This window comes from Sycon ciliatum, chromosome 10 (genome assembly GCF_964019385.1).
Source record: "Sycon ciliatum chromosome 10, ocSycCili1.1, whole genome shotgun sequence".
In the NCBI taxonomy this organism is placed as follows: Eukaryota; Metazoa; Porifera; class Calcarea; order Leucosolenida; family Sycettidae; genus Sycon; species Sycon ciliatum.
The window spans coordinates 3,402,875-3,428,257 of NC_088652.1; the positions used below are offsets into that span (position 1 = coordinate 3,402,875).

Consider the following 25,383-nt stretch of genomic DNA (forward strand, 5'->3'; position numbering starts at 1 on the left):
GCATTATATGAGTTTCTTTTTCCTTTTTTCTTTACCCGTTACTGTCTAAAAAGCAGTCGAAACGGTTTTTATCCACCATTTGATGGTGAGCATTTCCCTTCTTCTTCTTCTTCTTCTTCTTCTTCTTCTTCTTCTTCTTCTTCTTCTTCTTCTTCTTCTTCTTCTTCTTCTTCTTCTTCTTCTTCTTCTTCTTCTTCTTCTTGGTCTTTCAATTGCTACATGACTCGCTAGAGACTGCTTTCCCTTAGCTTCGACTTTGCTCCTTTTATTGGTACATTATCACAAAGTATTTTTTTCACTCCTCAGTAGTGCAGCACCGTGGGCGCCGCGTGCTCAGGCAAAGTGGCACGGAACCAGAATGCTGGATTTCCCCTTATCACAAAGTATTTTTTTTCACTCCTCAGTAGTGCAGCACCGTGGGCGCCGCGTGCTCAGGCAAAGTGGCACGGAACCAGAATGCTGGATTTCCCCGCGCGTGCCCTTCGCTCCATGCACAGTACCTGACCCATGTGTAGAGTCTAGATAGATTGTCTGAGTTGTGTTGAATTGTCATTCAATTTCTTTTTATTCTCAAAAACAAATATCTCTACATTCTATCTCTGTGACTTAGAACCTCGCTTTAGGTCCGTATTTGACTATTTGAGCTTAGACACTGCTGGAAAAGCAGTGCACTAGTCTGACGTCATCATGTCGAATAGCGGAACTTTTTTTTTAAATTCTTTTCCGGTTGAACCGGTATGCTCATAGAATTATCAGCTTCTGCGCGGCTTCATTTCTGCCTATCCTTGGTAAAAAGTACAAAAGAAAAACAAGAAAACAGTGGAAAGAAAGGAACAGGGAGGAAAACAAAGCTCAGCCAACTAAGTGAGCCGGAAATTACATTGTTGTGTGTATACTGTACAGCATGGTGATTAGTGACCCGGTTGAGAGGGTGTGTGCACAGCATGGTGATTAGTGACCCGGTTGAGAGGGTGTGTGTACAGCATGGTGATTAGTGACCTGGTTGAGAGGGTGTGTGCACAGCATGGTGATTAGTGACCCGGTTGAGAGGGTGTGTGTGTACAGCATGGTGATTAGTGACCCGGTTGAGAGGGTGTGTGTACAGCATGGTGATATTAGCAGGGAGCCCTACGCATACGCGAATGACTGTTGGGACATTCTTCCAAAACATGACGTCACAGAATTCGTAAAAAAAGACAACTTTTGTCGCAAGCGGGTAGCCTGTCGCAAGCGCGAGACTCAGCAACTATTACCAGGTGTACGAGATGGATGGACGAACAGTTTTCATAGGGTGAGTACTTCTTTTTCATGTACTGATGATGTAGCACTGAATGCGGCAAGTAGGACTCGCCCATCCGCCCCTCACCACCTGAACTGAAAACCTGAAGCGTCGAGGAGGTACTAGGCCGTCTAGGGGCGCTCTGGCGGGATTTTATGGTATATATTTTTAATTAATTTTACTATTTTCATGGTAATGGTCCTTGCAGTGCAGCGATAGGTCCTCTTCAGTACTCTAGCAGTCCCATCAACCGATCCATATTACTAGCTGCCCGCTACATCATCTCGGATTCTAGCAGTAGTATAGTACCTCCGAATCCCAGGCACTCGGACTCGGAGCCAGCCAACCAGGACGTATCGTAAAGGAGCGGGCGTATTTCCTCGAAAGGTAGGCCACTGCGATCGAGCACAGTCCAGTGCATTACGGTCTTACTAACGGCTGTAGTGATACTATTTACAGGGGCGTAGGAAGGTCTTCTAGTTCTAAAGGCGGGGGAGGGGGGTTCTGGGGCCATCAATTAGTTCACTGAATATGCTCCTTTACAGGTAAGCAGAGCCTCATGGTTGGCCTCAAGTCAATTTATGCGGTGGGGTGGGGGTGGGGACACGTTAGTTGCATTCATGTTACCCTTACTTGGAGTTACCCTTACTTGCCCCTTAGTTGGGCAGTGTAGTGCGATATGGGTAGAGCAGTGTAGTGCGATAGGGGTAGGGCAGTGTAGTGCGATAGAGGTAAGGCAGTGTAGTGCGATAGGGGTGGGGCAGTGTAGTGCGATAGGGGTAGGGGTAGGGCAGTGTAGTGCGATAGGGGTGGGGCAGTGTAGTGCGATAGGGGTGGGGCAGTGTAGTGCGATAGGGGTAGGGCAGTGTAGTGCGATAGGGGTAGGGCAATGTAGTGCGATAAGGGTGGGGCAGTGTAGTGCGATAGGGGTGGGGCAGTGTAGTGCGATAGGGGTAGGGCAGTGTAGTGCGATAGGGGTAAGGCAGTGTACAGTAAGATCGGGCGCCGAAGAACACCTCGCCGAAGAACACCCAGGCTGGAAAACCGGCAAAATTTAAGAACAGTCCAGGCTAGAATTATCAGATTTAAGAACACTTTTAAAAATTTGCACGTAGATCTACATTGTACATGTATGGGAGGTGAGTACATGTCATGTACACGTGTAAACAGTAACTGCTACATGTACAGTCATTCCCATTTACGACACCCACTAGTTTAGTAGTACTACATTGCACTACATGTACATGTACATGACAAACGTCATGACGTCACTCGACTCGCCGCGCGCGTGTGAATAAGAACGGTCTGGCTAGAATCAAAAATTTAAGAACTTTCCTAGGCTGCGCTCGAGCCCCTGCGTTCTTCGGCGCCCGATCTTACTGTAGTGCGATAGGGGTAGGGCAGTGTAGTGCGATAGGGGTAGGGCAGTGTAGTGCGATAGGGGTAGGGCAGTGTAGTGCGATAGGGGTAGGGCAGTGTAGTGCGATAGGGGTAGGGCAGTGTAGTGCGATAGGGGTAGGGCAGTGTAGTGCGATAGGGGTAGGGCAGTGTAGTGCGATAGGGGTGGGGCAGTGTAGTGCGATAGGGGTAAGGCAGTGTAGTGCGATAGGGGTAAGGCAGTGTAGTGCGATAGGGGTAGGGCAGTGTAGTGCGATAGGGGTAGGGCAGTGTAGTGCGATAGGGGTAGGGCAGTGTAGTGCGATAGGGGTAGGGCAGTGTAGTGCGATAGGGGTTGGGCAGTGTAGTGCGATAGGGGTGGGGCAGTGTAGTGCGATAGGGGTAGGGCAGTGTAGTGCGATAGGGGTAGGGCAGTGTAGTGCGATAGGGGTAGGGCAGTGTAGTGCGATAGGGGTAGGGCAGTGTAGTGCGATAGGGGTAGGGCAGTGTAGTGCGATAGGGGTAGGGCAGTGTAGTGCGATAGGGGTAGGGCAGTGTAGTGCGATAGGGGTAGGGCAGTGTAGTGCGATAGGGGTAGGGCAGTGTAGTGCGATAGGGGTAGGGCAGTGTAGTGCGATAGGGGTAGGGCAGTGTAGTGCGATAGGGGTAGGGCAGTGTAGTGCGATAGGGGTAGGGCAGTGTAGTGCGATAGGGGTAGGGCAGTGTAGTGCGATAGGGGTAGGGCAGTGTAGTGCGATAGGGGTAGGGCAGTGTAGTGCGATAGGGGTAGGGCAGTGCAGTGCGATAGGGGTAGGGCAGTGGAGTGCGATAGGGGTAGGGCAGTGCAGTGCGATAGGGGTAAGGCAGTGCAGTGCAATAGGGGTAGGGCAGTGCAGTGCGATAGGGGTAGGGCAGTGTAGTGCGATAGGGGTAGGGCAGTGTAGTGCGATAGGGGTAGGGCAGTGTAGTGCGATAGGGGTAGGGCAGTGCAGTGCGATAGGGGTAGGGCAGTGTAGTACGATAGGGGTTGGGCAGTGTAGTGCGATAGGGTTAGGGCAGTGTAGTGCGATAGGGGTAGGGCAGTGTAGTGCGATAGGGGTAAGGCAGTGTAGTGCGATAGGGGTTGAGCAGTGTAGTGCGATAGGGGTGGGGCAGTGTAGTGCGATAGGGGTAGGGCAGTGTAGTGCGATAGGGGTTGAGCAGTGTAGTGCGATAGGGGTAGGGCAGTGTAGTGCGATAGGGGTAGGGCAGTGTAGTGCGATAGGGGTAGGGCAGTGTAGTGCGATATGGGTAGGGCAGTGTAGTGCGATAGGGGTAGGGCAGTGTAGTGCGATAGGGGTAGGGCAGTGTAGTGCGATAGGGGTAGGGCAGTGTAGTGCGATAGGGGTAGGGCAGTGTAGTGCGATAGGGGTAGGGCAGTGTAGTGCGATAGGGGTAGGGCAGTGTAGTGCGATAGGGGTAGGGCAGTGTAGTGCGATAGGGGTAGGGCAGTGCAGTGCGATAGGGGTAGGGCAGTGGAGTGCGATAGGGGTAGGGCAGTGCAGTGCGATAGGGGTAAGGCAGTGCAGTGCAATAGGGGTAGGGCAGTGCAGTGCGATAGGGGTAGGGCAGTGTAGTGCGATAGGGGTAGGGCAGTGTAGTGCGATAGGGGTAGGGCAGTGTAGTGCGATAGGGGTAGGGCAGTGCAGTGCGATATGGGTAGGGCAGTGTAGTACGATAGGGGTTGGGCAGTGTAGTGCGATAGGGGTAGGGCAGTGTAGTGCGATAGGGTTAGGGCAGTGTAGTGCGATAGGGGTAGGGCAGTGTAGTGCGATAGGGGTAAGGCAGTGTAGTGCGATAGGGGTTGAGCAGTGTAGTGCGATAGGGGTGGGGCAGTGTAGTGCGATAGGGGTAGGGCAGTGTAGTGCGATAGGGGTAGGGCAGTGTAGTGCGATAGGGGTAGGGCATTGTAGTGCGATAGGGGTAGGGCAGTGTAGTGCGATAGGGGTAAGGCAGTGTAGTGCGATAGGGGTAAGGCAGTGTAGTGCGATAGGGGTGGGGCAGTGTAGTGCGATAGGGGTAGGGCAATGTAGTGCAATAGGGGTAGGGCAGTGTAGTGCGATAGGGGTAGGGCAGTGTAGTGCGAGTGGATTTTCCCCAATTTCTTTTCCATTCATCTCGCCATGGGCGGGCAGTCAGCCGAAACGCTGAAGCTGCTCTGCAGTCTCCCCGGCATTGAGCAGACCATCCTAACCCAGTTGCAGGCAATCACGGCACACGTCAGTGAGTCAAGAAACCGAGAAGCGTGCCTAAATCGGCGTATTAACGAGCTCGCAGCCCAAGTAAGAGTATTACCAAAGAAATCTGAGCTCATTGATGGAGCCAGGGACACTATGATTGGCGACAACCCAAACGTATCATGTGACCTTTCTGACAATGCGGATCACTGAGGGTGTGTTATTTAATTGCCTAGAAATCTGTACTGGAAGACCAGTAAGGTTAAAGGGGAAGTCCGGTGAAAAATTTAAATTTCAGGGTCGGTAGAGTTTTGGGCGCTGAGTCGAATGGTGTTGGTCCCACGTGTCTCCGACAAAGCCTTCTCGAGATATTTCCCTTTTTTGTTTTTTTTGTTTGAAAAACTGAGTTTCGGGGGCTGCGCCATGACGTCATGCGGCCGCGCCACACTCTCCGCAACGTCATAGCGTGCAGCAAGGTCAAAAGGAGTGCGTGAAAGCAATAGTGTCAGTGTTATTTCAAATGATTTGGCGACTGATATTAGGTGGTTCAAGCGACCCCGAAGACCTAACTCATTGTGAGAGTGAGGATGCAACCATGGCTGACCTTCATGAGTTTGGTCTGGGGCTGAGAACCTCGGTATTCAGCTGAAGAAATGGCCGCGCGGGCCGGTCAAGGGTTTCTACTGAGTTTCCGACTGATGAAGAAGCAGCAGACGAGGCTGATATAATTATAAGATCGCTGGAGAGCAGGGTCGCCAAAATGGAGAAGAGTGATGCGAGTACTCTAATTGTTGTTCCATACCGATTCGCTTAGACTCCAGTAGCCTGGCACATGGTGATGTTTTGGTGCGAACTTGGCATATTTCGGACTACCCAGTGCAGGCTCTTTGAACCACGGGCACGACTTCGCTCGCAACGCTATGGAATCTGAAAGTTCTAGGTCCGGGAGCTGTTCGCTGTTTTGTCACTTGTCACGGTTGTGCACTCACTCGTTGCTGTAGCATAAAATATTGAGGCGGGACTGGAGCGGAAAACTAACATTTTCTTTCTCCAAGCACAACCACCGGCACCGGCAAGGAGAAACGCACGTTCGCTGACTACATGACTGTACAATACGACTGATACGAGTGTAGTACATGACAAGTCCGTGTGTTGTCTGTTGACTAGTTTTCTGAGTATTGTGTCTCGAGTCTTGTAGCTAGCAGCACGGCAGTGCGAGAGTAGTTCCGTGTGATGAGTTTGTTGACTGCACTACAGCTAGCACGCAGCGCCGTAGAGGCCATTGCATGCTGACAGAAAAAGTCTAACTCGGAAACGGCTAAAATACGGTATAACCTTGGGGTTTACCGAGCTGAAAATTACAGGGTACGTAGTGTTTGTAACACTGAATCGAATGGTCTTGGTCCGAAGAAGCTGGGAAAAACGGTTCCCAATCGAACGCGCTCCGAATATGGCCATTTTGTACACAACTAGATGGTGTGGCTACCTAGCTGCACGCTGTGACGTCATCACCTGGATCTGGGTGGTGTGCGCTCAAATTCGCACATGTTCGATTGGGCGTATCTGACGAACCATAGGCCGCAGCCTCCTCGGACAAAGACCATTTGACTCAGCGACCCGAACTCTACGGACTGTGAAATTTAAATTTTTCACCGGACTTCCCCTTTAAGTTGTTAACGAACATTTAATTGTAACGAGTTAACGAATTTGAAAAAGCGTTACTAGTAGGGATGAAACGATTACACCGATTACTCGGTACTTACTCCTTATCTCTATGATCGCTACTCCTTATGCTGTTATCGAGTATGCAGTACTTGTACTTGTGCATGTATGTATGCATAATACTAGCTAAGTCACACTGTCTGCACTGCACTGTTAACCCCAGCACTGCGAGTTACCCAAGGTGACAAAATTCACACCTTTTTCTAGTCACCATCGCACCTTTGGGATCCAGTGTGTACCCCCCCCCCCCCCCCCCCCCCAGGAAAACCAACTGGCTGTGCAGGATTTGATAGTCACTGGGAGTCGATTGAGGCGCCTGTTTGTAGGCATCAGCATTCGTGACATACATGTACATGACGTATGCTAGTAGTGGTGCTGTGTTTTTACTGTATGCGCAAGTCCTTCATGCACTATTGTCATGTTCCGGAGACCAGTATCATTTTGATACGTCATACATATCCAGCAGGGATGAATTTACTGTCATATTTTTGCATAGCAGTTTCTGCTATACGGAATCACAATTGTGTAGCAGTCTTTGACTTTGATTAGCATTTTTTTCTTTGGAGGTAGGGTATTTACCACATTGTCCTTCTTGAGAGTGATGCCTGAAAGCCCATTTGCAAAAAACCCGACTGAAGCATACATGTGCACGCAGATTGAGAGTGCCTGCACCACATACACTGCATTGTATGCATATCACTTGATAGCACAGGCTAGGCATGGATAGTCTGTATGTATCGCAGTTTTCTGCGAGTCATGGTGACTTTTGAGTAGCAGTAGATCGATTTTGCATCGCAAACTGCGATGCGATACAGGATAAATTCATCCCTGTCCAGCATACTCGTTTTATGATAACTCGATCGTTTATAATAAACGGTACTCAATAAGAAGAAATGGATGATCGTTTCATCCCTAGACTATTTGATATACTCGTTTCACCCCTAATTAATTGTACTGTCTATTATGTTCTTTTTTGGCCCAGACGAGACCACACGAGACCAAACGAAGCTTGCTAACACCAGCACGAACAGTACACTACTTGCTATCATGGAGTGTGGCTGGTGCACTGTTCATGCTCATGTTTTCTAGCAGTGTACGGTCTCGTCTGCTCCGAAGGAGAACGTAATTATTATGCTAGCAATTCTTTTTTTATAAATATAATAGGATTGAGAGAACTTCAAAATTCAAAAGATCTGACGGGGAAGTGAATTTTTCTGAAAAGAGAAAGAAAAACAATGGAGAGAGAAAGAAAGAAAAATGCCCCCCCCCCCCACGACTTTCAGCCGGTACCTTGCTAGTCATGAGCCATGCTCTAACTGGGGACGGGGAAAAGACCCAACTGCAATCAGTGCAATGTCATATACATGTATGTGTGGCACGTGTTGTGAGCTGCCTTTGGAGTGAAGTGCTTGTCAGCCCCTTCTAGGTTCAGGCTGGTCCCGTAGCTCAGTTTGTTAGAGCATTGCTCATGAAAAGCAAGGTCCCGAGTCCTGGTGGGTTAGCATTTTTTCTCTTTTCAGGCAGTTGACTTCCGGCTGAACTTTCGAAACATTTATTGTTTTGCCTTTCCTGGAATGTTCAGGGTATTTCGCACACAATATAGAATGGGGTTGATGGTATGCCTGAATCCCCTCCCCTTATGTGAGGCAAAGGCCTGTGGAGAATCCATGAATACAAAATACAAAATGCCTCGAAACGCTTGACACGGATTTTGGTCACACACTTTGCTTACATGTTTTTGTATATGCTTGTGTTCGTTCATGCATGTGTTTGTGTATGTGTGCGTCTGAGCGTTCTTGTATATGCCGGTATGCATGTGTATGTTCATGCGTGTGTGTGCATAATCGTTGTTGTTGTTGTTGATGATGACTTTCAGCAAAACGAGGTGCGGGTCTGTCCAAAACGCCATGCATGAAGCTACAAATATGACACTAAGCAGCGGTTTGACCAGAGTACGCCGTATCCGCATCAGCCTCTGTGGTCAGTTTGGAACCGGCAAGACGAGCCTGGCGGATTCGCTCAAGAACAAACAGTTCGTGGACAAGAGGGCAAGTACACCGGCACTTGCTGTTGATCATGACAATGTGCTCCACGGATCAGGAAACCTGACGGATTGGAAGTTCCATGCTGCATTCCTCTATACTCCGGACATCCTTGTCCAGGCTAAAGATCTTGAGAAAAAACACCAGCAACGGGAACAAGAAGCGGCAATCCCGAAAATCCCGAAGCGATCTGGGTCTACAGGCCTCCAGCGTACGGGAACAGCGACGCAAGAGGCAGCATCACCAGCTGCAAAGCAAACGTTAAAACTTGGCAAAGGTCCAGAAGCAGCACCCAGCTCAGCTGAATTGACACAGAGCCTCATCAATGTCATCTTGGAGAACCAAGAGCTGATGCGAGACATTGGAGAAGAAGAAGTCGTGGTGTCCATTTGGGATTGCGGCGGCCAATCAATCTTCTCAGGCCTGCAGCATTTCCTAATGGGTAAAGATTACGTCATCTATATTCTCTGTTTCAACGCCTCAGAAAACTTCCAGCTCACCAAACAGCAGAACTACTGGAAGTGGAGTACACTGTCTGAAATGACTCTGGACGTACCGGAGGAGCTGGAGAACATCGACCACATTCGGCACTGGCTAACAGCCATCCACTTTGCCAGCAACCCAGGCAAGGCTGTGGAAAGCGAGGCGTTTGACTACCCGCCTGTGATATTGGTGGGGACCTTTGCCGACAAGCTGTCGACAGATAGGACACTTTCAGAGCACAAGGTTGATATCTTCAAGAAGCTGGGAAAGCTCTACCGCCGGTCACCAACTTTCCAGGGTATGCTTGAGAGCGATGACATTGATCCCGCAGGGTTGTTCCTTGTGGACAACCACGAGTCCGGAGCTTCTCAAGAAGTTCAACGAATCCGAAAGAAGCTACAGGATGCTGTTTCATCGGTGCTGGCAAACAAGAAGATTCCGACGGAATGGGTTCGCTTTGAGATGATACTGGAGTATCTCAAGAAACAACCCGCCCAGGATGGCTACACAACACGAGGATGGATGCAGACACTGGTGGAGAAGGCCTGCAAGATCCAGGATGACTCCGGCATGGACGGTGCTCCATCCGAATTTGAGCGTCTTCTTCGGTTCTACAACGACCTACGTGTCATCATCTATCGGCCGGCAAACAAGAACTCGCCGCAGCCTGATGACATCATCTTCCACAACACACAATGGCTCATCAGGCAGATCAACGTCCTCGTCTTTGGCCATATGTACCTGGTCGAACCTGGCGGAGGTGATGGCAGGACGGCAAAGGAAGCAGGGGCAGCAGAAACGGAGTGGCGCGACTATCTGTGGAAAGAGGGTATAGCACGCCGGCAACTAATGGAGTGTGCCTGGAAAGCAGTCAAAAGAGAGGTTCGTAACAAGATGCTGGATGTGATGGTCGACTGGGATTTTCTGTACAAATTCGGAGATGCCTCGCATGCAAAGTACTTCATCCCATCAGCTCTTCAACGTCGACCGCCGAAGAAAATCGAGGAGGCCCTGCGCAGCTTCCAGCAGGACAATGAGCCAAACGACGTCAGCTTCTCCACAGCTGACACACCGTTACTGATCATGGTTCAGCCACCAGGCAAGGCTCATGAAGACTTCCTAGGCTACAAGTATCCCGTTGCGGACACACCGATGCCACACAGCTCCTACTTCAAGCTACTTGTACGGCTCATGAGAAAGTGGGAGGTTACAAATACCGACCGGAGTCACTGTGAGCTCACTTACAACACAGCCAGGTTTCGGCTGTGGCTGCCGGAGCAGCTCCGTGACCAGTTCCCAGGCAAGGTGGAAATCTTTTTGGCTCACTACGACTCGTCAGGTGCGTCAGAGTCCCGGCCTTGCTACCTGCTGCATCAGGCATGGGTATGCCACCAGCTAGCAGGGGTATGTGATCTATTGGCGGCAGTTTGACCGCGATCTCGTCTGTCTCTGTCTGTTGACAGATGCAGTACTATTATTATTATTCCCTTAAATGATGACGTAGGTTATTCCTGCGTGGAACACACGCTTCCTACCGAACTTGACACTAAGTTCCCTCAAATGATGACGTAGGTTATTCCTGCGTGGAACACACGCTTCCTGCCGAACTTGACACTAAGTTCCCTCAAATGATGACGTAGGTTATTCCTGCGTGGAATACACGCTTCCTACCGAACTTGACACTAAGTTCCCTCAAATGATGAATATTTTTAAACAATCGTGACTTGATAGTTTTAATTGCACTACAGCAATGCCATGGTGGCAGCAATTCAAGAATAATTTCTTCTTGATGACATTGATGTTGTTTCCCAGTGCAAACATACAGCAATTTTGGCATTATAATTCAACCCTTTTATGAATTATCCCCAGACTTTTTCCGTGTTAAATACCCTTGACAAATGAATATTTTTTTATCAATACTTTTGAATTCCTTGACCCTGTCGTGCATTTCAATATCAAGAATTCACGTGACATACCACACTGTTTGTGAACGAAAGATCAGTGGAAACACAATCTATACGAGACGGCACTGCGCAGAGCGTCAGAAGCCATTCAACATTGGTGCGGCCATGAATGCTTCCTTATTGACCATGGGCCATCGTGGAAATAAAGAATAGGTTCAGGGTCCGGGGATCCTCCCCTGGGAGAATATTAGGGAAATTGGTCTGAATAGCCCATTATTATTATCATTTCATTGCTTCACAAGGCACGAGATGAAATTGTTGGTGTGGCTTTGGCCGCACCTGCCGCACCGGTTCCGACGCCGCTGGTGCAGGTAACGTGGCATTAGTTGTGAAACCGTTTCATAATTAAAAAGATAAATTCAAAACCGGTTCAAGCTACCGTACGAGGAAGGCGAACACATGTTCAGATTAAACTCGGATGGAGAAGCAAGGATTGAAACTAAAACGAAAGGACCAAAGGTTTACAACTGTGAAGATTTCTCATAAATCTTTGGTCCATTCTTTCCAAGTTTGATATTGTTCAGTTTTGCTTTGTTCTTCTCTAGCGGGTATACCAGCCATAGCTGCATACTGGTAAGCTAGTGTTAGGGTGAGGGTATGGCCAGTATGAAGCACTATGTGTTACAAGAACCAGGATACTGCACTGGTGGGGGCGAGAGAGAGGGGGGGGAGGGGGTAAAGACGAAAAGCGACGAGAGAGCAAACTCAGCAACCTTCGCTATGCTCGTTTATCATGCATGCTTTTATTTGCTGAGCTAGCTAGTCAAGCTGGTGCTATGTCGCGTGTCATGGTTAGACGCGTGCGGCAGGCCTGGCGCGCTGCCTGCGCCAGCCTTTGTGCCCTGTCGCGTGTGATGACGGACGTACGAAGTACGACACACACACACAGACATTATGAAATGGAGCCCTGTGCACCCTGGCTAGGGCCAGATGCTACTAAGGTAACGTATTTTGCATAGCTATGGGAATAAAAGAAATTCAATACTGACTATACTAACGACAGGAGTCAGTGATGAGAACACATCTAACGTTACGTCCTAAAGTCTACTAGGAACTTTCCGAAGAAGTGGGTAGGAAGAAGTGGGTAGGAAGAAGTGGGTAGGAAGAACAGGAAAACAGCACTTTGCGGCAAGAGGACAAGAAAAATACCCAAAAGGCCTATAATTATGGTGAAATATAATCATTTTCATGGTAGACCATCTACTGTCTCTCTCACATACTTCAAAGAAGTACGCAAATACACACGTGCGGGCGCACGCACACACACACACACACGCGCGCACACACACACGCGCACACACACACACACACACACACACACACACATACACACACACACACACACACACACACACACACACACACACATACACACACACACATACACACACACACACACACATACATATATTATAATAGATAGATATGCAGTAACAGTTGTGCAGTCTCTAGTGGGTGTGCTGTCTAAAGAAGCACTGCCGCATACGTGGCAGCCGAAACAAGTAGAGAAGTGTGATGACAATTGTGTCGGTCCCAGTCTTGAATAACAGTAGCAATTCCTTCCTTTGTTGCGTAATAGCCTGGGATCCACCCAATATCTTTCCCACAATCACTCAATTCAATATAGTAAGCAATACTGAGTGGCGGGTCTACCACATACCCCCGCTAGCTGGTGGCATACCCCCGCTAGCTGGTGGCATACCCCCGCTAGCTGGTGGCATACCCCCGCTAGTAGGTGGCATACCCCCGCTAGCTGGCGGCATACCCCCGCTAGCTGGTGGCATACCCCCGCTAGCTGGTGGCATACCCCCGCTAGCTGGTGGCATACCCCCGCTAGCTGGTGGCATACCCCCGCTAGCTGGTGGCATACCCCCGCTAGCTGGTGGCATACCCCCGCTAGCTGGTGGCATACCCCCGCTAGCTGGTGGCATACCCATGCCTGATAGAGCAGGCAGCATGGCCGTCGAGATGCTGGCAGCAGCAGGTTGTATGGCCGGGACGCTGGCAGGAGAAGAAACCGCAGGAGCAATCCAGCTCCAGTCGCTCGAGTCGATAGCTGGCAAAGCACCGATTTGATTGCTAACATCTATGCCCTTCCCTTGATGATAAAGAAGTGCTTGAGCAGCAGGAAGCACCACAATGGACGCGGGTACTGCTGGCATCTTTCCCTTGCCATAAGAGGTGACATGATGGAAACCTTCAATGTCCTGCAGGTGCACATACACAAGAACACATGCACGCACACACGTGAACACACGCACAAAAAGTTAAACAGATAAGCACACATGCACATACACAATGCAATGCAATATGCCCATCCGGAGATGATAGCAGGTCCCGATGGGACCAACAGTGTTCAAGTCACGAGCAAAAGAGGGCGTGGCGAGTCAAGTCCTGGCGACGGCGATAGCGCTTCCAACAGTGCAAACGAAGCACACACACGCACGCACGCACGCACGCACACACACACACACCCGCGCGCGTTTCAGAGGTGACACAGGCTGTGTAAATTTCACTATTCTTATCGTAACTTTGCGTTGTATTTTCATCTTCTTGTTTCCCTGCTTCCGTAGCACATGTGCTCGGGATGCACCAGTGCCAACATCATCGTGGTCGATTAACAAACAAAAAAAGAAAAAGCACATTACTATCTCTGTTGTCCAGGCGGTCAGGGACCAGGCACAGTCCACCACTTGTGAATGTCCAGAACTCTACATCATATACTTGTACATGTACGTATTGATGTGGAAGTGCCAGAGATCTGGCATGTCACATCACTATTTCCACAAAAAATGGGAGAGGAGTAGTAATATGGCAAAAGAGTAGTTATATGGCAAGAGAGTAGTAATATGGCAAAAAAGTAGTAATAATTATGGCAAAAAAAGTAGTAATATGGCAAAAAAGTAGTAATATGGCAAAAAGTAGTAATATGGCAAAAAGTAGTAATATGGCAAAAAAGTAGTAATATGACAAGAGAGTAGTAATATGACAAGAGAGTAGTATTTATTTATTTATTATTCAACATCTCCTGGCCCGTCCGAAGACTGCCAATAAACATGAGAGGTCAGGTGATAGCCAACCACGGCAAGCTAAAAGGGAGAAAAAGAAAGATGCTGTCAGAGAGGGAAAGGAGATAGGGAGAGAAAAAGAAAGGGAGGCACATTAGTAATACATGGGATCACTTCGGATGAGACAGTGTGGAAAGCTGGACTTTGAATTTCCTGATATCCTGGCATGTCTTAATGCTAGTAGGCAGGTTAGACCAAAGGGAGTATGCTGAGAAGAAAGGGGATTTCAAAAACAGAGAGGAACTAGCTCGGGGCAGTGATAAGGCATTGCGTGTTGGTCTAGTGGTAACAAACCAGTTGTACTTGGCAATATGTTTCGGGACTAGTAATATGACAAGAGAGTAGTAATATGACAAGAGAGTAGTAATATGACAAGAGAGTAGTAATTATTTTCACTAAAATACACCTACAGGGTGCCCGGCAGACCGAGGTGTCCATAACCTCGAGGTCCGGATAGCAGAGATGTGTGTGTGTGTGTATGTGTGTGTGTGTGTGTGTGTGCCAGCTAGTTCGGTTGGTGGGTACACTTAGGCCTGATTGTGTTGGGTCTGTTGCCAACAGGCTCGGCTGCTTGAAGGTGTATTGTTGTATCTGCCACCTTTGTTGGTTTCAGAGTTCTTATACTTTCTATTTGAAGTATACATACCTGTTAACCATGGACTGCTTCTGGCTAGATTAACTCTTGTGTAATCAATGGTGCTAGTGACGCTTAGATCAGATCCACTCTGATTTAGCCACCCACACTAGTAGCAAGTATTACCTTCACTGGGGGCAGGGGTAACTGCAGTTGGATCCCAGGACGGATACCCTGATGCCGTCGATCCTTTTTCTGCACCTTGTCCTCACCCACTTACTGAGGTGTGGTGAGCCCATAAGTGGGATCATTTTCAAGTCCACCCAGAGTTTTGGGGACTTCAGGGGGTGTCAGCCATTGGGCGGTTCAATAGCCAGTTGAGTGATCTTTCCAAGATTCCTTTTGAGTCTCTCTCCCCTCTCCCGGGGAGACCCACGTGACCAGTTTTGGCAGTGAGCAACAAGTACAAGTACAAGTGTGTGTGTGTGTGTGTATGTGTGTGTGTATGTGTGTGTATGTGTGTGTGTGTGTGTGTGTGTGTGTGTGTGCCAGCTAGTTCGGTTGGTGGGTACACTTATGCCTGATTGTGTTGGGTCTGTTGCCAATGGGCTCGGCTACTTGAAGGTGTTATGTTGTACCTGCCACCTTTGTTGGTTCCAGGGTTCATATACTTTCTATTAGAAGTATACATACCTGTTAACCATGGACTGCTTCTGGCTAGATTAACTCTTGTGTAATCAATGGTGCTACAGTCCATTCATTGGAAACTGGCACCCTAACTTTTTGGTGTCTTTCTCACATAGTTGTAGATATCGTGAAAACAACAGTACATCCTGCATTGTGTGACCCGTGCAATTACTCCTTGCCACATTTGAGGGCAGAAAAGTCCAAGAACAGGGAAATAGAAATTCAGCCAGGTTTTACAAAATTAGGACAGGTATGCCATGGCAAAATGTATGGACAAGCAGATCCAAAACCCAGATTTTTGAGATTTAAAGTGGGTTTTTGATCCTCAAATCGGCCCAAATCCGACTTCCAAAAGCCAGCGGGCCAGTTTCCGATGAATGGACTGTGGTCACGCTTATATCAGATCCACTCTGATTTGCCACCCACACTAGTAGCAAGTATTACCTTCACTGGGGGCAGGGGAAACTGCAGTTGGATCCCGGGACGGATACCCTGATGTCGTCAATCCTTTTTTCTGCACCGTGTCCTCACCCACTTACTGAGGTGTGGTGAACCCATAAGTGGGATCATTTTCAAGTCCATCCAGAGTTTTGGGGATTTCAGGGGGTGTCGGCCGTTGGGCGGTTCAATAGCCAATTGAGTCATCTTTCCAAGATTCCTTTTGAGTCTCTCTCCCCTCTCCCGGGCAGACCCACGTGACCAGTTTTGGCAGTGAGCAACAAGTAAGTGTGTGTGTGTGTGTGTGTGTGTGCGTGCGTGCGTGCGTACGTACGTGCGTGCGTGCGTGTGTGTGTGGTAGCATTATTTATATTTTTACTCACCGCTCAGAAGTGCCACACTGTTTCTCCTGACAGAAGTGACTTAGAACACGAACAAGCCCATCTTCGCTCTGCAGAGTGTCGCACATCCGAGCAGCACGCAGGATCACATCCGAATGCCCAGCACCGACATACTGGCAGCACAGCTTCCATAACTCGGCCAGACCCACAGCCGGCTCGATAGTGCCGAACGGCGATGATGCCACGGCAAGTGTATCTCTTCTTTCAGCCAGCATACACAAACACTTGTCCGCACGGTCAACAAGGAACTTCTTCACCTCCTGAAAAATAAAACAAGAAAATGGATGAACAGAAGAATTTTGAATATACATGACGAATGGGACACAATATTTAGCTGGTTTTCAAAGCGAATGGAACACACAATTTAGGTTTTCAAGTTCCAGAATGAACGGAACACACGATTTAGCAGGCTTTCGTGAAGTAACGTAATTCCGGAACAATCTATCAAATTCAAGCAGGTTGATGGAGAGCAATAAACACCACAGACTTACAGTCTTGCCGGCACTGAATCAAATACAGAATTACAGATGATCAAATTGTGGTGACAACTAGCAACGTACCCAATGAACGGCGGTCATTCAAAATAAAATGATTTCCTTAAACATTGCACGACATTGACCGACGGTAGTTAGTTGTAGAACGTCAGTATTTATTAAAACTGGAGTATATCCTGACGAAAGTGTCTGCTCCGAACGTCGGAGCTCGCGCTTCCTGCCGACTGACTTGAGGGGTGAATTCCCCGAAACACTGTGTATTGAGCAGGGAGTTGTGCTTTCTTGCAGGTTTGCCAAGTGAAAGGTTTGACGTGCTTCTCGTGTGCTCCACGCGCAGTCGTGAGTCAGTCAAGTGCCAAGTCTGTCGGCAGGAAGCGCGAGCTCCAGCATTCGGAGCAGACACTTTCTTCATTAATCACCGGCGATGTCGCAACATCATTCGCACTGGAGTATATCCTATTGTAAGAAAGAAAAGAAAAAGGACCAGGGAAATACAAGTTACGCTAACATCACCAGTTACCGAACAATCAGCTCATGCGCTAACATCGGACGACACTGACAGACGGTAATGACCTGATGAGCTGAACTGATTATTTAGTAACTGGTGGTGTTAGTGCACATTATAGCGTGACTTGTAGTTCCTTGGTCCTTTTTTCTTTTTCATAAATATACTCTTGGCTCTCCATCCGAGTCCTTTATATCCGATTAGGGAACAATATATTACAGCTTCTTAAAACCGAATCCATAGGAGATAGCCAGCAGAGATCCTACAAAATTGCCTTTGCATGCCCCAAGTTCAAGAATAAATCTGCATCACTTCGAATAGGCCGAAGAGGGAGAATGTCAAAGTACTGTAAAGCGTGAAATTTTCGCCGCGTTTTTAGTTCGCGTTTTCAGAATCCGGACAGGTTTGCGAGGTTTTAATTTTGCGATTGCAGAATGGCGTTCTTGCTAAACCTGTGGCATTCTTGCTAAACCTTTCATGGATCTCCTTTTCGCGCTGTCTAAATTTCGCGATTTCCACGCGGTCGCGAATTTCGCAGAAATTAGACTATCGCAATAATATCACGGTTTACAGTACTGGGATTCATATCATTGTACTCAGCATCCAGAAGACTACAGCTATCGGAGTTTTTATTTTCACCCTGAAGTACCGTAGACTTCCTCTTTGAAAGACTTGTCAGATACCGACGCAAATTGGGACGCAAAAGGGAACCAAACAAACGGCAAATTGAGTCATCTTTCCAGGATCCCTTCAGAATGTCTCTCCAATCTACGGGGAGACACGTGAGCAGTTTCCGGCCGTGAGCAAGCGCCAGTACAGGTGCAAATTTGTGCGTGTGTGTGTGTGTGTGTTCATGCGTGGGCATTCCCGCTTCTGCCCCGTCTGACACCGCTACCAGCCTGATCGTGGATGGGTGTTCAAGGTTCAGGGTGAGCGTGCACATATAAAATACGAGTGTTTGTGTGTCTGGGCCATCAAAGGCCTACGTCCTGTGCGTCCCTAGCTTGTAGATTGTTTCATTCGTCTTCGGAAATGAGAATACGTTTCTACCGATATGAAAAGACTAACCGGAGGAAGTGACGGGTCTTTGGCCATCTCCGCTTTCTTCTCCCAGAGCGCCACTTGCTTCCTCGCTACAGCATTCTGTTGTCCTTCGAGCTGTGTAAAATCCCATCCGCACGCGCATACCGCACACATCCAAACAGACACAAGCAAAACCGCCAAGGCACAGAAACAAACACTTATAAGATACGATTTTTCTTCAAAGAAAATAGAGCGCTTAAAGAATAGGACTTGAGCTTGCACAAGTTAGCAATGGAACGAGACTAAACACACTATTTTTCTTCAGCTGGTGCATAGAAAGTAGAAACTGGCACCCATCTACATGCACGCATGCACACACGCACACATGTACAGTGAAACCTGTCTAAGGCGACCCCTCAAGGGACGAGAAAAAGTGGTCGGCGTGGCCAGGTGGTCTTCTTATCCAGGTTCAGTGGGTCACGTGACCTTATCCACATGTGATACATCATTTTGATCAGTGCATCACACCTATGCTACTCTAGCACGGCCAGTGTGCCTGGGGTCAGCAGACCTGTCAAATGCCGTACATGCACCATGCATGTACATCTACACGTACTTCCTGCACTGGTGTGTAGATCTACCATGCCTGGTGGCTGGTGCACCATGCAATGTGTACATTTACATGACTAGCACTGTGCAACGCGGTCGCGGGTGGGTGGTCGTCGGACGCGTTGAGCGAGTGGTCGCCTTATCCGAGGTGTTTTGAATTTGAATGCGTCCGTGACAAGGGAAAGTGGTCGCCATGGTCGAGTGGTCGCCATATCCGAGTGGTCGCCATTACAGGTTTTATTGTACGCACAGAAAAGAAGTTGGAATTCCTATCTCAGCAAAGGCTGTGTGCAAGAAATCACTGAAGAGTTTTAGTTACTTGATGAAGTTGTTTGTTCTTGCGTGGAACACACGCTTCCTGCCGTGCTTCACACTTGACTGACTCACAACTGCCAAATCCGGAGCACACGAGGAGCACGTTACACTTTCCCTGATGTGCAGCTCCTCGTGTGCTCCGGACTGCAGTCGTGAGTCCGTCAAGTGTCCTGTTCGGCAGGAAGCGGGCGTTCCAACGGGACAAGCAACTTCATCCGCTGATACCGGCAAAGTTGGAAATTCCAATTTTGTTCAAAGTCGGAGAAAGTGAAATCGGAGGTGAGTGGTGCAATAATCTAAGTTGGCCTGTAGCAATGTCCTTGCAGTTACCATGGTTACGTGGCAGACAACGATGGAAACTGGGCGCGTTGCATCTCCCAGCAGTTTTCCGCTTTCTCAAGATAATAATCCAAATTGGTGATGTACAAGACAGTATTATAGGGAACAACTGACAAATCTCAAACAATGTTTTCTGAAGCGGCTGCACCACCGTGGAGCTAGCGCACCATAACGGCATAAGACATGTCAAGCAGATTTCTTTTTCGGTTTTGGTCAGGGCAATGCGAGTGAGTGAATCAACTCCATGGTCACTAGAATGTTTAGGCGTTGGTCTCATCTCTTACCTGGAAGCTACTACCTTCGAACTAGTCAGGGAGCCGACCGTCAAAAAAGTGGCGCTCCAGGTCGGGCGAGATGGAGTAAAAGATCTCTTCAGCAATGGGTTATGGGTCTATCAGAGAAGGGCTTTCGAGTTCTTGGCCACCGTCAGTTCACTGCATCTGCAATGTCTTGACACCGAGGTGCTGCTGGCCGTGCAATCAATGCCAATGGTCAACTGCCTAGCCCAGAGGCAGATACAGGGGTTGCAGTGCTGGCAAGTGCATTGACATACTTATTACGGGCTTTTACGGTACTCGCCGATGTATGTCCGAATGTGACAACCCGCTCAGCAGCACTACACATGTGAGCAACAAGTGGACGTCGTTGGCAGCACAGAGCAGAGGATCGCAAACCGGATGAAGAATGGATACTGTTCTCCATGATGAAGGGATCAAAAACCGTTCAACACAGATATTGCGCTACATCGTCTTGCCTGGATGTATGCGGTGGTGCCGCGCCGATGCATATCGCGTCCATGACACTGTTTACAATTATCTGCTTTCAGCCTTTGTTCACATAAAAATAATAATAATGATGCACCGTAGCTGTAGTTTTTTTTTAAATGATTATATTCTACATGTTACCGCCACATTTACTGATTGCATTTGCGGAAATAATAATTATTATTAATTCCTAATAGGTCTAATACTAGTACTACTCAATCTACCACACAGAGGACTGAATGAAGTAGTAGAGGGAAATAATCATCCCATGATCTTCTACAATGATTATGTGAATGCTTCCACGTATGCATGTCACTGTGCAGCCTAGCACCCGAAACTTCAACGAAACAATGATTCAAAGAGACGTTATTCAAGATAAGTCATGCATTTCTACGTTCACTGGTATTACAGTCGTCCCTCTCTAATCCGGCACTTTATAATCCAGCACCCTCGATAAACCAGCACAATTTTCAGTAGCCAAAATGTCCTCTTCATGCACATTGCAGCAGTAAATCAGATTTGTTAATCCAGCACCCTCCCTAATCCAGCAGATTTTCGTGGCACAAATGGTGCCGGATTATAGAGGGACCACAGTATAATCAAAGATTCCGTTAGGCAGCTGCCATGGTGTGTACCTTACCACACGTAACGTTGTCAGTCCGCTCATTGACTAGCATGAAATCGTTTGTAGTGATGATCAATCTACAAAACACTATTGGTAAAAACAATCCAGAGTCACCTCGATGGAGACGGACAGTTCCTACGAGACCTGCCTGTCGACATCAGGGTCAAGTGGCAAGTCATTTACTGATTTAGCCGTTACGCACGACAATCTCAGGAACACCAGTCATGTCCTCCTCCAACGAACCAGCTATGTTACTTCAGAACTCACAAAGACACAAACAGAATGAAATAAATTCTTCATGGACGGAGTGACTTTGCGGTTTTTGCTTCGTGTTTCTTTGTGTTTCTCTTGAAAATCTAGCAAAATTGCGTCATTCGTATGAAAATGTCTGGCTACGTCGGGGGAAACCCACTGATTTTCCCCCATTTTCAAGCGCTGAACGGCGCAAATACTGTGAAATCACGGCAACGAAATAGTGTTCGACGAGCGAACAAACCTCTATGCACCGGCATTGGTGCACAGCTTCGGGACGGCCAAGTTCTCAAATCGTCCTCTAGAGACCCTTACCCACCTCTGTGCGAAGTTTCAAGTCCTCCCTCTGGAGTGGCATACCCCGAAAATAAAAAGCATCCTACAGATTTCGGATCCCCGACTAGAAGCTGATGCAGTGATTTCAGCAATGAAAATGTGGCTGCCGTTCTTGGAGGTCAAAGGTGTGCCGTTGGCGGATCTGCGGAGTTCCCGGCGTCTCTCCTGAAGGCGCAGAAACTATTGCGTGATGCAGTCAAGGACAAGGATAGTGGTGTGCAGATCAGCGGAGGTTTAGGAATAGATAGTGAAATAGGCGGACTCATTAATTTGTCTAACTTACTCTGCTGACGATGGATGAAGTAGGATTGAAAAAGACAGTAGTAACGAACACGACGGCGTTTAGCGGTGCAGGCAGCGGCAAAACTACAATTACTGGTACTATCATGGTGGAATACCGGAGGGTTAAAGATTTGATGCGGAAGGCCGACAATCGTGGTATTGTCCTTGCGTCGCCACTGTTTGCTGAGCGGAAATACCTGGACTTGCTGCGTGGTCATGCACAGGAACAGAACGGCACCTTCTGCAAAGGTCTCTTTGAGCTACTGGCAAGCCTGGTCACTGAGGATGGTGAGTGTATGGACGAGGACAAGACCAGAAGAGTATAATTATGCACATCCTCTTCTTCTATTTTGGTGTCTCCCATGTACCAAATGTTGCCTTGTTACGGGAGGCCGTAGGGAGGTGTGCGAAGAAACCTTTCCAGAATTTAGTTCCTAGGTTTGAACCCAATATGTAGAGGGAGAGGGATAAAGAGAGAGAGAGAGAGAGAGAGAGAGAGAGAGAGAGAGAGAGAGAGAGAGATGCCTGTAGCATGCACATTTCGATTTGTTAAACAATAACACTAATACGGATCGAGAACCAGAAGGGTGTGTCCAGAACCACCTTTCCTCTTCCATGGAACCTCGCCACGCCATGATCAGGCGTCCAATGCCGCAGCTCCAAACTGTGGGGCAGGGTAGATAAGGTAGACGTAATCGTGTGCATGTATGCGTGTGGGAATGTGCATGTGCGTGCGCACGAGTGTGTGTGTGTGTGCGTGTGTGTGTGTGGGGGGGGGGGGGGGAGTGTGTGTTCCTGCACGTGCATGCTTGCAGGCACGTACGTGTGAACATGTGTGCACTGAAGCGCACGTGCATGTGCTTCAGTACTGGTATACGTTCAGGCCCTTCGCACCGACGTTGGAGGTGGGGCGGCCATGGAAAGGGGGGGGGGGGTGCGGGGGTCCTCGCCGGGAAAAAAACTTCAAAAATTGAAGCCAATTTCAAGCATTTCCGGGCATTTGGTGCCATTTCAGTGTACGGTAACTACAATGAAAGTCTTTTTGATTCTGCAACAAACCAAGAAAACGCTACGATCGGGGACAAACATTACCCTCCCCCGGGAAAAAATTCACAAAAATTGAAGCCAATTGCAAGCATTTCCAGGCATTTGGTGCCATTATCAGTGTTAGCAATGCAAGACTTTTTTCTGCAACAAACCACGATCGGGGGGCCGGGGACAAAGATTTGTCACGTTTGCGCTAAGCTGCGATCACCGCGCTTTGTTGTAAAATGCTCAAAAAAAAAAAAAAAAAAAAAAAAAAACGGCCGAAAAGGTGGGGCAGCCTCAGCTGCCCCGGCTGTGACGGCCTTGACGTATGAACCTGTGAACAGAGATTGAGTGTTACGCTCTCTCGCCTTGACTTGGTTCGGCACTTATTTTCTGGCTAGTGTTGAAGGCGAATGTGTTTGTCATGAGTAGAGCACTCTGACCTTGACACTTTCACCTGATTAAAACATACGAAAGGGGAGATGGGGAGACGGAGACAAAGACGAACGAAACAACTACATTATGGAAGAGAGAGAGAGATTGAGTGAGGGCGGCAAGATAAAGGGCCTGGGTAGCTATGGCAGATATGGCCGCGCAAGTAGCTACCCAGGCCAAGGGAACAAAAGGTGACAAAAGGAGACAAAGGGTGAGTACGAGGGTGCATGCAGGCCAGCTTGGAAAAGGTTGTAGAACGTACGGGAGGAGGTACCTAACAGCACACTTGAGTTCATTGCCATAGGATCGGCCGCTCACTCGAGCTACGTTAATGACACCTAGTGAGGCCGAACTAGGTAGTTTTCCGGAGATTGAGTATGAACCTTTGTGTATATTTTGTGTGTTGTGTGCCTTGTTAATATGTGGGTACAAGAATCAGCTACGTTTCAATTTCGCCTGACTCAAGAGGATATCTCGGAAGCTGTGAAGATGCTCACGATGTACAAAACCGACCCGTCGGTGGTGGATTCCGTTTGTAACTTCTTGGACATCGCATTGAATCGCCCATCACCCATAGATGATGACCAGCAGGGTATGTGCGTGTGTGTGTGCGTGTGTGTGTTCATGTGTGTATGTGTGTGTTCGTGTGAATGTGTGTGTGTGTGTGCATGTGTGTGTGTGTGCGTGTGTGTGGGTGCGTGTGTTCGTGTGTGGGTGTGTTTGTGCGTGCGTGCGTGCGTGCGTGAGAGAGTGAATTAATGTGTCTGTGCGCAAGATTATAAGCTCCTTATGTACTTGGAAGGACTTGATAAAGCCTCTCATCACGTAAGGTATTTGCAGGTTCGCCCGGTTTCTCTGCAAATTGTTATAGTCATTGTGAAACTGGAAGGCCTAACACAAGACCAACATAACCCTAAACCTGCAATTTTCACCCTGAGCACCCTTTTCACATGCTCTGCACCATTTAAATAAAAGTTTGTGATTGTGGAGCATGTTCCTAGTATAGTTAAAGAATGTTCCGAGTACTCCAGTTTCAGAAATTGTCGGTGCTGAATATGTTCAGTTTGAGGGGAAAAGGCCAGGTTTGGTAAACAGAAGTTTTCGGTACAGAGTGGCAGTTCCCTGTTGGATTGTGTGTGTTAGTGTTAGTTCGGTGTATTGAAATTTTAGGTATGAAACAGATGCACCGAAAGTACCGAAAATAAAAGTAAACCGAAAATTTGTGAAACTACAGTACTTTTTTCATTTTTAGCATCATCCGTTAGCGTCAGGCTACACTCCCACTCGGCACTGTCTTTGCTGCGCGCCATACTACTGGCCCGCGTCTTCTGGGCGCTGTACTGCAACCCCCGCAGTTCATGAAAATACACACATTTTCTATTCCATGAACATGTTTTCCATGGAGAACGTTTTCCACCACAGTACCCGTTCTTCAAAGACAGGGGTGGGGAAGAGGCGCAGCTATAATGATAAAAATTGTGCGAGTGTGATAGAACAAAATGATCGCGTGTGTGAATTATTGTATCGTTGATAATTTGTCCAATCAAAATATTTTCTCTGTTCTTCGCACGTTTTGTATCTTGTCTGCCATTCTTTCTCCCCAGTTCCCATCGTGGAGCTATGTCCGGGAAGGGAGTGTATCGAGATATGCAGGAGCTTTGTAAACATGATGGAGCACGTCGACAGGACCAAGATGAAGAACAACGCCATCAAACGTTTCACAACGCTCATCCTGCACATGCGCGGCATCATCCAAGGTAGGATCCCGAATGGCTTCGTGCCGTTACGGAGGGCAGGCTTGCTTGCGTTTTGCCAGGGTGCCAATTGTTCAAACTCTACTTGACCATAGAGGGCTCTTGTTAGCAAAATATTAATGGCTGTATCCTCCCGGTGCTGTCTAGTTGGCTCGCAGGGTTTTGACTTGATACAACTCTTCCTGCCGAAGTAATCAACAAGAATGCTCCCCAATCCCCCTCCCCCCCCCCCCCCCCCCCCCCCGACCCCACCCCGACCCCACCCCGACCCCACCCCAATCCACTTCATTTTACAGAGTGCTGTGATGATGTACGGTTAGTCTAGAGACTGTTAAGAGTATAATTTCAGATGTTCTGTTATGATGAGTGG

The 25,383-nt window shown here is 48.3% G+C and overlaps 3 protein-coding genes across 4 annotated transcripts in view; 2 read left to right on the top strand and 1 right to left on the bottom strand.

Moving 5' to 3' along the window:
* Positions 1 to 928: 928 nt before the first annotated feature.
* LOC135826856 (uncharacterized) lies at positions 929 to 11,132 on the top strand. The gene is made up of 2 exons (XM_065339463.1): positions 929 to 1,666; positions 8,471 to 11,132. Exon 2 carries the CDS (start codon positions 8,502 to 8,504, stop codon positions 10,548 to 10,550), a length of 2,049 nt encoding a protein of 682 aa, XP_065195535.1. The 5' UTR covers positions 929 to 1,666; positions 8,471 to 8,501; the 3' UTR covers positions 10,551 to 11,132.
* Positions 11,133 to 12,914: 1,782 nt separating this feature from the next.
* LOC135825768 (uncharacterized) lies at positions 12,915 to 21,207 on the bottom strand. 2 transcript variants are annotated; one of them, XM_065338386.1, is made up of 4 exons: positions 20,941 to 21,207; positions 18,319 to 18,408; positions 16,234 to 16,511; positions 12,915 to 13,290 (listed from the first exon to the last, which is right to left on the bottom strand). In XM_065338386.1, exons 1-4 carry the CDS (start codon positions 20,965 to 20,967, stop codon positions 13,170 to 13,172), a joined length of 516 nt encoding a protein of 171 aa, XP_065194458.1. In that variant the 5' UTR covers positions 20,968 to 21,207; the 3' UTR covers positions 12,915 to 13,169. The 2 variants fall into 2 exon arrangements, with proteins under 2 accessions (XP_065194458.1, XP_065194459.1); XM_065338387.1 differs by lacking the exon at positions 20,941 to 21,207 and adding an exon at positions 19,821 to 20,306.
* Positions 21,208 to 21,499: 292 nt separating this feature from the next.
* LOC135826853 (uncharacterized) overlaps positions 21,500 to 25,383 on the top strand; it is a 36,150-nt gene continuing 32,266 nt past the window's right edge. Inside the window, exons 1-3 of the mRNA XM_065339455.1 lie at positions 21,500 to 22,083; positions 23,693 to 23,851; positions 24,864 to 25,016. Of these exons, the coding sequence (XP_065195527.1) occupies positions 21,807 to 22,083; positions 23,693 to 23,851; positions 24,864 to 25,016 (589 nt within the window). The 5' untranslated portion in view covers positions 21,500 to 21,806. The remainder of the gene's footprint in view (positions 22,084 to 23,692; positions 23,852 to 24,863; positions 25,017 to 25,383) is intronic.

Coding starts and splice junctions, on each gene's coding strand:
- LOC135826856 (XM_065339463.1), top strand. CDS start 8,502: ATGCATGAAGCTACAAATATGACACTAAGCAGCGGTTTGACCAGAGTA.
- LOC135825768 (XM_065338386.1), bottom strand. CDS start 20,967: ATGAGCGGACTGACAACGTTACGTGTG. Junction 18,409..20,940: donor GACTGACAACGTTACGTGTG/GTAAGGTACACA, acceptor GATTTTACACAG/CTCGAAGGACAACAGAATGC. Junction 13,291..16,233: donor CAGTGTGGCACTTCTGAGCG/GTGAGTAAAAAT, acceptor GTGCACCTGCAG/GACATTGAAGGTTTCCATCA.